General features: G+C 37.8%; 1 protein-coding gene across 9 annotated transcripts in view; it reads left to right on the top strand.

Moving 5' to 3' along the window:
* Positions 1–15169, top strand: part of wnk1b (WNK lysine deficient protein kinase 1b) — a 102497-nt gene that overhangs the window by 43123 nt on the left and 44205 nt on the right. For all 9 annotated transcript variants that reach the window (XM_053509123.1, XM_053509115.1, XM_053509117.1 and 6 more), the window contains exons 3-5: positions 2246–2418; positions 12327–12547; positions 13707–13864. In XM_053509123.1, the coding sequence (XP_053365098.1) occupies positions 2246–2418; positions 12327–12547; positions 13707–13864 (552 nt within the window). The remainder of the gene's footprint in view (positions 1–2245; positions 2419–12326; positions 12548–13706; positions 13865–15169) is intronic.

The raw sequence follows: 15169 nt of genomic DNA on the forward strand, positions 1-15169 counted from the left end.
AGATGCAGAGTGCAGAGGTGTTAGGGCGAGTCTCACCAAGACGTTGCACTGCCTCCTCTTCTTCTTCTCCTTCTTCTTCCTCTTTACAGATTGCATCCTAAGATGGCATTGATTTTTCTTTTTTCTATCTTTTTTTCTTCCTCCTGCCCCCCAACTGGCTTTCCACTAATGGTGTGATCAGACTCCATCTATAGCCATGGACCTAATGGGGTTTGTGCTGCTCTGTTGAACGCCTCTTAATGCAATCCCTCTACTGAGTTCCAGTAATAAAAACAGATAGCTTTTATACCTAAGAGAGCTTTTTTTGCTTCGGTGGAACAAGCTCTCTCTCTCTTTCTCTGTCTCTCGTTTTTTTTTTTTTTTTTTTTGAATACCCAGCTGTTTATGTATTTTCAGACTTGGAATATTCCAGAAACTCCCAGGTGTAAATACTCGTCATCACGTTCCGTCAGCTGATTGATTAAAAGGACCAAATAAAAGAAGAAAAAAAAAAAAACCACTTCGCTTTTTACTCTAATGATATGCATTAAAGAAGTGGAAAGAACACATGTCTGCTCGCTGCCGTTATTTTAAGCAGTGGGGTTTTAAAAAGGATGTTTGTGGTTTGCCAAGACAAGCGCTTACCTCGTTAAGCGTTTATGCGAGCTTTCCCCCGCCATCGCTACCTCTCTGCAGGCCTTGTCGAGCCTCCAGTCTCAGCTCTGCGTTGTGGTGTGCCGAGGAAGCAGTCTGTAGAGGAATAAGCACGGAAGAGCAGTGTGAGATTATCTCATGGTAGTGTGGAGCTCTCAGGAGTGATGATTTTATATATAAGGCTCTGGTAATGTATAAGCAGGTCACAGGAAGCCCAGTAAGTTTTAACCAATACTAGAACAGTGTCCTGTATATGAGAGGGTGAAATCTCGACAGGTGTCATGACAAAGACCTCCATTAGAAAATACTTTGTATTTAATGTCTGTCCTGATTTGATGCATCCTTAACACGTGCACATGCAGATGATGGTCACAGCTCTAAAGATTTAGAACACTGCATTATTCCCTCTCTCTCTCTCTTTTGATCTCTTGATATGTCTCTCTCTTGATCTCTTACTCACTCTTGGAATCTCTCTATCTGCCTTTTACAAACACACACACACACTTTCTCTCTCTCTCTCTCTCTCTCTCTGTCTCTATTCTGATCTTTCTCTCATGTGCTCACCTTTTCTTCATGACTGTGTTTGTGTCATCTCTCTCTCTTTCTCTGTCGAACATTTCTCTGTCTGTCTCTCTATCGTTCTCTCTCTTGATCTCTTACTCTCTCTTGGATTCCCTCTGCCTCCCTTTTATACACACACAATCTTTCTCTCATGTTCTCTCACCTTTCCTCCATCCCCGTCTTTGTCTTTCTCCCTATTGATCTGTCTCGTCCTCTTGATCTCTTACTCTCTCTTGGATTTTGTTTTCCTATCTGTTTCTCTTTTTTTACACCCCCTCTCTCTCTCTTTTCTCCATTTCTGTATGTGTCATCTCTCTCTGTCTGTCTCTCTCACTCACATTTCTGTTCTGTCTGTCTCTCTATTGATCAATCTCTCTCTTGATCTCTTTCTCTCTCTTGGATATTCTCCCTGTCTTGCTTTTACACACACACACACACACACACACACACACACACACACACACACACACACACACACACACACACCCTGTCTATTCTGATCTTTCTCTCATATGTCGCTCTCTCTTTAATCTGTCTGTCTCTCTTTTTATTTTATCTACAGTATCAGTTTCTAATCTCTAGCTTTTTTGTCTATTGGGCAGTCTGTCTCTCACTTTAACTCTCTTTCTCATCTATTCTTGCTCTCTCACTAAACTGCCTGCTTCTCTTTCTGTCTCTTTTCATTTTCTTCTTGTTCCCTCCCTCTGTTGTACACATTTTTTCTTTATATTCTCCCTCTCTTTCTTTCACACTCTATCTCATGGGGATTAGTAGTTGCTAATGGTTTCCAGATGCCGGTGTTGGAAAAGCACTGCGTGTGCATTAATGTGGTGATGAGCCTCAGCTTTATAAACTGGCAGCTCTTCAACTGTCCAGACACTAAAAACTAAAAACACGCTATTAATGTTGACACGAGCTACGTACAACCGCCTGGGATCAGCTTGTTGTGTTAATACCGTATTATTTATATTTTGCTGCTGTACGTTGCTGAATGTCCATAACAAAGATGTAATAATCATGCTCAGTGTCTCTCTGTCCTCCTCTAATACAGGACCGGAAGCTGTCCAAGTCTGAGCGTCAGCGCTTCAAAGAAGAGGCCGGCATGCTGAAGGGCCTGCAGCACCCCAACATCGTGCGCTTCTACGACTCGTGGGAATCCCCCTCGAAAGGCCGCAAGTGCATCGTACTGGTGACAGAGCTCATGACGTCGGGCACACTGAAAACGTGAGTGATGATGTCATACTTTACCCTTATCCCAGTGCTGTCGAAGTCTCCTTTATGATTTTTCATTTTGTCAGCAGCCCTGGCAGACGTTCTATCTGTGAGTCCATTTTAACACGTTTGTCGTAAAGCGTTATTGTTTCTATGGTAACGGCGCATTCCAGGAATTCCACATTTACAGAAGAAATCTCTTAGCACACTGTTGTCGTAAAACACTTCAGGATGCGCCGTTAGCGGAAAATAATCAAGTTAGAACCAATTCTCGTCAGGCCTTTTTCCTGTAACAGCATCCATCCCAAGCATTCTTTACTCTTTCAAGCAACCCTGCGTCACACATTTTGCAGCGGAACAAGTTGTGTTTTTTCCTGTTTTTTTTTTTTTAACAGACTGTCCTTGTTATGATATCGGAACCTCTAAGGATGCTCATATACCTTGCCTTTCGTCCCTGGTTCATACAGAAAGTGTCACGGACATTGTGTAGCCCCTGCAGGGACGCGCCTATTTTACTAAAATGCCACTCGCAGGTCGTTCCGCTTCAGGGAAAGCAGAAGAGCAGAAAGAGATTTTAATAGAGCTGAATCACAACAGAGTGGATTTGTGGGGGGAAAAAAACGAGAGAGGAAGAGAGAGAGGACGGGGGCGAGGGGGTGGGCTGATTAGAGGAGGGGAGCGGCGTGCCGCTTCCATGTGAGAGGCGCGGTGTGGGCCGCTTTCCTCTCGCCAGCTGCTGCTGTTACAGATTCCACACATTCCTGAAAGGGGTGAGCGAAAGAGACGCAGCGCTCCTGACCAGAGTGAACAAGACACACGCGCACACACACGCGCACACACACACACACACACACACACACATACACACACACAATGAAGCATACACTTGTAGAAGTTCAAAGTAAGTCATGCTGTACATCATGTTGCTGCTCAGGAAGAGAAGAAATAAAAAAAAATGTATATATTTCATACAGATTTTACACAGAGGAATTCGTCTGCACTTTTTTCCGTATCAGTCATTGGCACTTTAAAGGTCACATGTATTACCATTACTTCATGAAATACCCCTCAGATAATGCATATTTTATACTTCATACTCTCATTGTTTAACTCCTCCTCCAAATACAGCAGCAAGCTAGGGAAGGGGCTCTTCTAATGTGAGGTCACAATACGGGACAAAAAATAGTTCTACCCAGACCAAGAACAAGGATTTTTTCTCCACTACAAGTTGTATGTTTGTACACACATTTTAAAATATTTGTGCAAGAGGTTTGTTTGTATTTTTAACACCATTTTAACATGCTGCGTTTCAGTTAAATGCTCAGCTTATCATATGCTACAGTACGCTCTAATACACGAATCTTACGTTAAAAATATTGAATGTGTATTTAATATAGTACATCAAATCTGATAAAACATAGCATTGTCTATCCTACCTTAGATCCTATACCAAGATATGATGATCTAAATAAAGCGTTGAGCTGGTACAGTAAAGTGTACAGTATCGGTTATTTACCAAGATCATGATCGTGTGACTGCTCAGGAGCGGCATCTCACTGCTGCCACCTATCATCAGTAAAGAGTATTGTAGCGATTATTGATAATCCAGAAGCATTCAAGGTACGGTTTCTACTGAATTGTAGATTTTCACACCATCATAAGGACAAATCACAAACCGAACTATTTTTACAGGGTGTGCTACATCTTCACTGTTACACTCACTGTAAATGTTTTTAAAAGGATTCAGCTTAATGGTTTGCTGACTTCTCAGAAATAAATAGCCTACGTAGTAATAATCAGTAAGGTACTCTCATTCTTTATAACTCTGAGTGGTCTTTATGAGCTACCTTGGATCAAGTGGAGAAAAGCTAAATTTGTCCATGTACTATGAACATGCACTACCGCTCAAGAGTTTGGGTTTAATTTCTAACTTTATGGTAGTTTTTAATTTTTTTTTCTACACTGTTAAACAATGCTGAAGGCATCCAAAATAAAAAATATTCTTCTTTAAACAGTTGATATTGAGACATATCTACTTACGGTGTGTAAAGCCTTTATAAAGGCTCTAATCTGAGGTGCTGGTTGTTAATTGGTGATTTCTGAGGCTGGTAACTTGAAATGAAATCTAAGTTTTGGGCTTGCTTTTCTGGGAGGGTCTTCATGAGAACCAATTTCATCATGGGGCTTGATGGGTTTCACAAATGCTTTTGACAATTTTTGCAAGAACTGTTCCAGAACAGCTGACCTTCATGTCTTTTTAGATAACAACAGACTATTGTTGTTGTTTTTACATAATTACCTAATTCCATCTGTGTTATTTTATAGTTTTGAAATCCCTAGTATTGTTGTTGTGGAATGTAGAAAATGAAATCACTAAACAAAAACAAAGAAATTTGCAAGTGATCCCAAACTTTTGAGTATATTCATTTGCATTGCATTAAAATTCCTTTCTTATTAATGCTCGATCAGTAAGAACATACTTGTGAATTAATGTGTTTTTTCCAAACACCTACGTTCATTCACATACTTTTTTTTACCACTCTGCCATGTGCATGTGCCAAAAGCAGCGAACTTTTCAACAAAAGTTTTGTGTTTAAGATTGGATGCATTAAGGGAAGATAATGTATCTCCTCCTCCCCTTGATACTTTCCCAGAAAACTGTTTACTGTCATGTTTAATTTGTCACCAAATCCGGATGAATTACATCCAGATACCGGACAGTTTAGTCTCGTTTGATCATGAGAACAACACTAGGATTACATCATGTAGCTAGTATGACATGATGTCAGATTTTTGTATCAGAACATGTTTTTTTGCTTACAATACCAGTATCAGTGTCTATTTGGTGGGGTGGGGGGCGGATGATGGTTCCCTCTCTAGTGTTGATGTGATTACAGTCAGTGGTAAGGTGGCGGTCAGGGAGAGTGTTGAATTAGAGATGCTGCTCCTGAGAAAGCAGAACTGGTCAAGGTGGTTTAGGAGCGTGGTCAGCTTCTGCTTCTTCAGAAAAACTGGATGCAGTATTCAAAGGAAAACCCAGAACTGATTGAGATATTCATACATACAGCTGTGTTGGGAAGATTCCAGAGGAGGTGGTGTTTGTTACAGGGACTGTACAGCTGGCCTTCTCAGGAAATTTTAAGAAAAAAAGAAAACAAAACTGAGAGTAAAACGTTCTGCACAATATATGACCTGTATATATGAACTGTTTGATTTGCCTTTTTTTTTTTTTAGTTTTTTGTTTTTGTGCTTGAGCTTGATTTCGTACTTTCTTGCATAGAATCAGGAATATCTGAATATAAACACAATCAGCGGCTGATTATGTGGCGAAATGTGGGTGAAATTCGAACTACTTCGAGTGATTAAAGATTGTGTGATGTTTGGGGCCGGGAATACAAAGGTCCTTCTTGATTCCTAATCCGCTTTAATATTTGATTATGACTTAATCATACATAAAACAAGAGCATTATCATCATCATTAAAGATCAGGATGAAGGAGAAAGACAAAAAAAGAAGAGAAACCAGGGCAGTCATTTATTTATTTTTTTTTTAAACCATGCTGTGTTCCAGTTAAATGCTTAGCCATTGGCAGACTGATGTTAAATCCCTTTAAGACATGCTTTTATTCAGCCCGATAACATCAATTTTAAGTTAAATGTCAGCACAAGAGTCGTCATCATATAACAGTTGACATGCTTTCCCCAAGAAACCACCAGGAGGGCATTTTTGGGTGAAAAAAATAACCAGTTGACCTGCTTATTCTGTGACTCACTGTTTCTTTTCAAAATGAACAATTTATTTGAAAAATAAAACAAAAAACAGAACTATAAAACATCAAAGCCTGAAATCAGAGAGAAAACAGAACAGGAGCTGATTACAGACTAATATCAGACTAAGAGACTAATTAAATTCTTCATCAGATGGATTTACACGATGTGTCACTGACGAAAAGATGCCAAGGTTTATGGATAAACAAAATGTACATCTATTAAAGTCATAAAAATCCCCATTTAGAAGAAATTCGAAAAAAGCATGAAAACTAAACATTTCTCAGATTGTGGAAAACCATGCGAACATCAGTCATCTCCCGATATGATATTATCACCATACCCAGGTGCTGATTTGATTACAGTTGCGTTTATATGGGGCATCCGAGTGGCGCAGTGGTAAAGTGCTTGTCCTATCATCCGGAGATCGCTGGTTCGATCGCTGGTTCGATCCAGATGCTGTTACCTCTCAAAGCTGGACGTTTAGAGAGAGCTGATTGGCTGAGCTCTCTCTGAGGGGAGGGATGAGAGGTACTTTGTGCTCCCACATTAATATGGCTCTACAGCCAATAAGGGGCGTCTGTGAGCTCAAGAGTTTAACATTTAACTGAATTTAAAATTTAACAAAACTCTACATTGTTACTGAGCAGCATGTATCTCTGTCAAACTTGGGAAATAATTCACACCTACAACACGGGATGAAAATGTCTAAATAGTTCAGTGTGCGCCACCTGTAAGATTATAAAGAAATGGCGATGTTTTACCTCCTCCACCAACTTGACAGTGAGCGCACATGTTCAGTTGTTGCTAGCATGCAGGGCTGCTAATGCATGCAATTTTTGACCAATTAACACTCTAGGGTTTTGAAATTGGTGGAAATGTGTGTAATGAGTGGTTTTGAGACTAATTCGCTCCTGAAGTTTGGAGAAAAAGGCATAGCCGGAGGCTTTTAAAAATGTGTTTTTTGTTGCGCCACTCGGAACAGAATTGCTTAGATATCTAGAGCTGATCTGCTGATTACTGGTCATGGTCAGTCAAACTAAAAACCAGCCAGTTCTGGTCACTGGCCGATCGATCAATTCATCTCTATTATAAACGTAATTTTTTTTTATATTGACTTTGTAGTCCTATATGAATCGCCACACAAAAGAATCATGATTTATAACTGAATCTATTTTTTTCTCCCCCTCCCATCTCTATTATTTAATAGACTTAAAAATCTGTTTCAAAAGATCTTTGATAACTATAGCTAAATGCACTGAACTTTCTACAAAGTTTGATGTAATTGTTTAAAGTTATTTTACTTAATTAGTCTAAATAAAGAAAGTGTTAAAAGGTTAAACCGGACAGCAGAACACCCAAGACGTAAATCTCTTGCCTTTGTCTGTCTACGTAAACTCATTTACTTACTTTCTGTGTGAAATTCTAAAGGATTTTATTACTCCAGGCCCCCTAAAGGAAACTGGTAACATATCCTTTAAGGAGCTTTCCTGTGTCCTCTCTGCCAGCACCAAACAAACACACATACAAACATATGCCAAACAGGTAGCTCTCCCAGGCTGTGGCATTGTTAAGGAAATTGCTTTACTTTGTTCACAGTGTTTTCTGCTCTTCACAACACCTTAGGAAACATGAGTACAGCTCTTGAGGCTGCGCTGAAGTCGATGAATGATGGGACATTTACAGAGTCAGCTTTCTTTCGTTTCACCTCCGGGTCTTTACTTCTTAGCTCAAGTTCGGGCAGCTCGCCGAAACGTCAATCAGATTCTGCCTTTGAAAACAGCCTCGCCCTTTTTTTATCTGCAATAAAGCTTTACAAGTTGGACACCACCCATAAAAGAATGTCACCATCTAACGTGTTATTATAAAGTGAGTGTAATTTCTTTTTACGATCAAAGCCTTTGACTGCGCTCATATCTGGAGCAGAGCCGAGGTGTAGTTTCTAGTAAAAAAAAAACAAAAACTAAGGTTCTTACCTTGAGGCAGTTTGATGAATTGGTCATGTTTACATAACCATAAATGCCAACTTGGTATGATTGAACTCTTATTACTCATTAGGACATGATTTCTTTTACAGTATTTGATACAAATGTTGTACTAAATGTTTTTTTTCCCACATTGGTCCCCTATTTATCATGTAATTTTGTAAACAACTTGAAAAATGTAGCAAATAATAATCTAATCTAATTTTGCATTTCTATTAGCAGAATGTTTAGCCTTAATATCACGTTTTCTTGCAAATCTTTCAATGTTACCGATTGGCCTAAATATGGTTCAGTGCTGATCATTACTTTGGTACAACCTGTCACTATTTGGTATGTACACGAATGTAAGGTAGCACTGATTTTTGTGCACCGAATCTTTGGCTGTAAAGAAGCCTTTTGTAAAAAATAAATAAATACACAAGGAACCCTGTACAAAATAGAAGAGGACAATAAAAATTGATTAAAAATGATTAATTTTTATGAGCTTATGATCATGTTGAAAAAAAAGAAAAAAACATGAAAACATCTAAAGCGATTGTGTAAATAGGACAAACCTGACCCATTTATACACAGCAGGGCACAAAAGCTCCATGTAAACAAGTTGGGTAAACTACCATCATCTTATCTGTTTTTTTTTTTTTTTTTTTTAACTATGAACCGGTTAAGCCAGAGCACAGGCAATAATTCATCATCCCATTTAACCCATGTGTCCCTTGTTCTGTCGTTAAAAACAAATAACTACACTTAGTTATTACATGCTTGCTAACTGCATGCTATAAATATTTACTTATTTAATTATTTTAACTTTAATTATTAAATGTCCCAGAAGTTGATCATGTAATTCTAATGTAAAGTCTAATGATTTGATTCAAAAATGTTTCTCAGAATATTTTGTTTCTATATTTTAAATTGCAAAAAAAAGTGTATTTTGTCAGGGTAAATCCTTAAATCCTTACACCATGTATGTACTACAGAAACACAAGAATGGATCTAGAGCTCCAAAGTGGCTAAAATGTCTGATTTCCAAAGCCTTTTATGGTGTTTAAAAGCTACAAATGAGCTCTTTGTAAATATGATGAAGTGGGTGGGCATGTAATAACGTATGAAGCATGTTGTTACCACAGTCCGGGGCTATTGGGCTGTTGGACTTCAGACCGGCCCACTATCGTAGGATCTCATTAAAAGAAGAGCAAGTGCGCTACATGTAGGAATACTGGTGTGCGTGTGTACAGTAAGTCCCCGACTTACGAACATTCGAGATACGAATTTCCACAAATACGAATGGACTACAAATCTACGAATTTTCGCAGATACAATTGGACTACAGATCTACGAATTTCCACAGATACGAATGGACTACAGATCTACGAATTTCCACAGATACGAATGGACTACAGATCAACGAAAATTCCTAGATGCGAACAAATCGTGGAAGTAGCTTGTGTATTGTACAAAAAATAGACACTGCAGTGGACCCTGACTCTGTGTAGGGGTGTATGACTTTGTAAGACTTAGGAACGAATCTGACTTACAGTACGAACATGCTCCAGTAACAACTTATTTGTAAGTCAGGGACTTACTGTATATCTTATTAGTGTTATAGTATGTATTTTGTAACAGTAACCAATTTAATATATAATAGTAATTTTTTTGCAATACTATGTAGCTGAACTTCAGAATTCTCATTAAAATTTAAAAATACTCCCAATTACTACTACCACTACTACTAACAGTACTACTACTATTACTACTACTATTACTACTACTACTACTAATAATAATAATAACTGTTTAGTGCTTGGCCTCCTATTATTAATACTAACAAAGTATTATTCTAGACAGAAAGTATTATAGACAGTCTTTTTGTCTTTTTTAGTCTTTTTTATTTTACAGAAACTACAGATTTTATTTATTTATTTATTTTTAGAAAGCAGCTATGTGTTTCCTTTCTGTTAGTAAGATTAAAGTCAAGGTTAGAGTTAGGTGTAGCATAGCAGCAGTAATTAATGTCATTAAAAGGTCCTAATTAAGATAAGTAGTAGGGGTGTGTGTGCATGTTTTATTTGTCTTGAATTACATGCACGTCTCCACTTCTTGTTGGTTCCACTAAGCAGATTGATGTAATGAGAATTATGGCGCTAAACCCCCTGGCTCTGGTGCAACTCCAACAAATTTAATTAGGGATAATCTGATGAAAGTACAGGACTGGGGGTCGTGGATGCCCCGTTTCCAAACAGAGAGCTACGAAGTATTAATGTCTTCTGATGAAACACACATTACACACTGCCCCGGTACCATCTGTTCCTGTTTACTATAGATTTAAAACCTTTTAAAAGGCTGCTGAAGGGTCACCTTTTTATTTTTTATTAGAGTCAGAGACCTAATGATAATGAAAATAAATTAAAAATTTTAATGTTTTAATTACAGCAGCATAACCCCGCCCCCTTACACATTAAATAATATTACAGCTGCCCTTCCTCTCTCGGCACTTATCTCTTATCCCATGTGTGTACACTGATTAGCTACAGGCTTTTGAAATGGTTTAAATGGGTTTTACAGGGTATTTAACAAGCATGCTATAAAGCTCTCATAGATTATTTTAACTCTTTCAGCATCAGCCTGTGCAAAGTGTGAGGTTTGTAAAGGGAAAATAACAAAGAAAAGGTCAGCATAGCTGTAAATACCTGCAAAATGAACACTTGTATGAGTCATTTTAGTGCTTTAATTTTTTTTGCACAATCAGTACCAGTCAAAAGTTCGGACACACCTAATTCTGTTTTTGTTTTTTTTAGTGATTTATTTTTCTACATTCTAGAACAATACTGGGGATTACAGAACCATGAACTATATGAAACACCTATGGCCTCGGGTAGTTAAGTAACAACAGAAACAGTCAGATGTTATTTTAAGACATAAAGGTCAACTGTTCTGGAGCAGTTCTTGCAGGAACAGGATTTGCAAAACCCATCATGCACCATGAGGAAACTGGCTCTCATGAAGACCTTCACAAGAAAAGCAAGACCAAAACTTAGCTCTGCTTCAGAGGAGAAGTTCATTTAGAGTCACCAGCCTATGAGAAATCACCAATTAAAAAAAACAATAGTCGTTATGAAGACTTTACAGAGCATAAGTAGCAGTACATCTTAATATGTTTAAAAGAGATTATTGAACATTTTGGACGCCAAAAGCTAGAAGCTGTTTGAGACAGCTATGCATTTCTACCGCTTATTAATTACTTATATATATTTTGAAACAAGACTGATCCGGTTATCCCTTGTAATTAAATTTCCAAAAGCCCCCTTAAATCAGCTGGTCAGTGGATGTCTGTCAAAGGCAAAAGCCAACACCACACAGGAAGAGTGTTTTTTTTTTTTAAACATAATTGCACAATAGACTTAAATAATTCTAAAGCTATGCATCACCGGATTATAGTAAAAATATTTTTCACAGTGAAAACCCAATACACGATCACTTGTAGATCTGTATCCATCACTGAGAATAATTACCGTATATGCAAAGTAGATTCGGTAATGTTTTCATGAAAAAAGCACGTGAAAAGCACAAGGTTTACCGTATCGTTCTCACATCACATGTAAACAATCATGTGTAAATCCTTTTAAGACAAAAAAAAAACAACTGAAGCTTCCTTTTTCTTCTATCAAACAAAGTGTCTCACAAGTCAGTACACCCCTCACATTTCAGCAACCACTTTATTATATGTTCTCAAGAGACAATACTATAGAAATGAAAATTGGATACACTGTCCTCTAACAATTCCCCAACATGTAGATTTTGTCTCTATTCGCAACTTTTGGACAGTAAATCTATACTGTTATACAAGCTGCACATTGACTACTCCTAAATATACCCAAGTTTAATTTCTATAGTATTGTCTTTTGAGAAGATATACTAAAATATTTGCTGAAAATAGAGGGGCGTACTCAGCGATCAGGTTAATTTTGTTGATTCAAACAAAATTTGTTTATTTCAGCTACGAGTCACTCAGGGATTGTTGGTCCAGTGTACAGTATAAATACAAGCTATTTTTCTCTTACTCTTATACTTTCACATCAGCGTAAGAGAAGTCCATGTTAACAATGTTAATCTGCACTTTAATAACGGGTGTGGGTGGAGCTTCAATTAATATGTGTTTTTGGGATGTGTGCAGATACCTGAAGCGATTCAAGGTGATGAAGATCAAGGTCCTGAGGAGCTGGTGCCGTCAGATCCTGAAGGGCCTTCACTTCCTCCACACCAGGACTCCTCCCATCATCCACCGGGACCTGAAGTGCGACAACATCTTCATCACGGGTCCCACCGGCTCCGTAAAGATTGGCGACCTGGGCCTGGCCACTCTGAAGTGCTCTTCTTTTGCTAAGAGCGTTATAGGTACGGCCAAGGTTTTACCTCTTTAATGACTTAATGACTCGAATGGGGTTAGAACGTCAAAACGTCCGAGTGTAATAGTGAATGAGGGTTTTTTCTTTTGTAGCGGTACCACAGTTTTCCTGGCAGCCGAGGAGAGTCTGGAGGGTTTATTGAAATCTTGTAATTGCAGGGAAAACACCTCTGTGTTCTGCTGGAAACAATAACAAGCACAACAAACAGCTAACTGGCTTGTAAAAGAAAGCACTTTAATAAATTTCTATAAAAAGGTGGCATGTTTAAGTTTATAATTTCGGTGTTTAGTGTTTCAGCCGCATTGGAATTTCTCCCGTGGCTTATCAGGAGCCCCTTTTTAGCAAACCGTGAACGCTAACGGATAAAATGTTTTAGTCTTGTTCAAGAGCTTTGCTCTCCGCCTCATCACGTTTGTTCTCCTTCCCTCTCAGCCCTGTGTTTTTCTCTCTTTAAAGATACCTGCATTTCATGTCTCTTTTACTTTATTCCTCTCTTGAGTATGTGTTTTGCTTTGAAATTGTAGGAAATTGTAGGCACAAGTGCTCGTCACTGTGCTTTATGGATAATTTAATGTGCAGCAGTTCAGACAGTAAGTATGCTCTAACGTGGTACTGGTAAGTTACTGAGCCCACAATAAAAAAGGTTTGAAACTTTCGAATTAAATGGAATAAATGATTTTTGTTTTTTTTACCTCCTTGTGTGCAAGACATTTTCTTTTATTAAACTTATTTAGTTTGTAAAGTCTAGATTAAAGGTAAGTAGCTTTCTTGAACATCGATATTTCATGGAAAGACCTAAGCAGAAACATGTTCATACGTACTTTCTCTGTTTACCAGCATCTCTATGTTAAAAGCAGAAAGTCCAGCACATGGGGCGGGGGGAGGGGGGATCAAAAACAAGAGCTGTTCATCTATTTAATAACTGAGAATTTAATATAATTTTGAGAACTGATTTACCTTCTGTTTTTTTATATTAATTTCTTTTTTCTATTTTTATTGTTTTCCTCCCATTTGCTCCCTTCTCTCTGTCCTCTCAGGGTGATCACGAGTAGGAAACGGGGGCACTTGGACTCCTCTCCCTTCCTTGGCCCTGCCCGGGTGAGTGTAAATGCCCGTTTCAGAGTTCTGAATGGTTCTTTTGCTTTAAGGTACCCCTGAGTTCATGGCGCCTGAGATGTATGAGGAGAAGTATGACGAGTCTGTGGACGTGTACGCCTTTGGGATGTGCATGTTGGAGATGGCTACATCAGAGTACCCATACTCAGAATGCCAGAACCCAGCGCAAATCTACCGGAGGGTCACCAGCGTGAGTATCTCACCTTTAACACACGACTTTTTAAAACACAATTCACCCAACAGTTTTTTTTTTCAGTAGACGCTGTACTGTAAATGCTGTAGCTAATATATTTAGCTATGTTCTTCCGGAGTATTGATAACATCTGTCCACTAGGCGGTGAGAGTCAAGAGCTGGTACATACCACACCAGTATCTGAGACACTCTTTGTCCCTTTGATTTTTAAGAGCTATACAAATACTATAACTATTAACTGAAATTAATTATATATCAGGATAAGTTACGTATTTGGTTAACAAATGATGGCAGACCTATAAATCCTAATATCTAACAAACTACCAAACAATGTCAGATTCATTGGAAAGTTAGAAATCTGCCAAAAATTAATAAACACTAAAATTAAAACTAAAATCCTCTTGTTTAGCAAGCTTATGGCTTCTTCCTCTGTTTTTGTGTTCCTGGGTGGTTAAAGGTGCAATACTGCCACCTCCTGGACTGGAGTGTGGAGCACAAGACTGGCAATTGAATTATCGGTTTGTAGGAGACATAACATTTGAACAATCCTCAACAAAGGTTACACAGCGTTATATAATATATATAACTTGTATAATATATATATTACATTACATATATATAATACATATAATATACCTATTGTAGCATTTTTAACTATGTCTTTCTCACTTGTAATAAATAAATATTTTTTATTATAAGAAGCTAAGCAAGTAGCAAAGCTACAGTTAAAAGACATGCATTTTGTTTTTCACGGCTAGTTTGGATTTCTTAAATAAAAAGAACACCATTAGCTAACTTAAATGGTGAAAAGCAACGCTACAGAATTTTTACATTTTTTACATAGAGAAATTCTAAGTATATTATAAATTCTAAGTATATATATAAATTTGCATTAGTTGAGCACTGGATCCTTAGCTAGTATCATTTCCAGGTCATTCAACACCAGTATGCAACCCATTCTGTGGAGAAATTTAGCTATTCGTGTTCTCATATGCCAAAGCTATACAATTTTTTTAATACAAAATTTTGAGCTGAACTTTTAAAAACTACAGTAATGGGAGAAAAAAAAACATCTGATTTACCACCCAGAAAGTGCTGGAAAGATTTCACTTAAAAATAAAAAAATAAAAAAAACTCTTTTTCTTATAAATGCACTTTTCTCAAAATGAGGTCACCCTGTACTGAAAGCTCAGAACTCTCAAAAACTGCATTAACACACTCCAGCACACACACACACGCCAAAAAAAAAATATATATAAAATCAAGGTTTTCTTGGTTTAAGATTAGCTTCTGTTGTCCCTT

Source organism: Clarias gariepinus, chromosome 12, assembly GCF_024256425.1.
Source record: "Clarias gariepinus isolate MV-2021 ecotype Netherlands chromosome 12, CGAR_prim_01v2, whole genome shotgun sequence".
NCBI lineage: Eukaryota > Metazoa > Chordata > Actinopteri > Siluriformes > Clariidae > Clarias > Clarias gariepinus.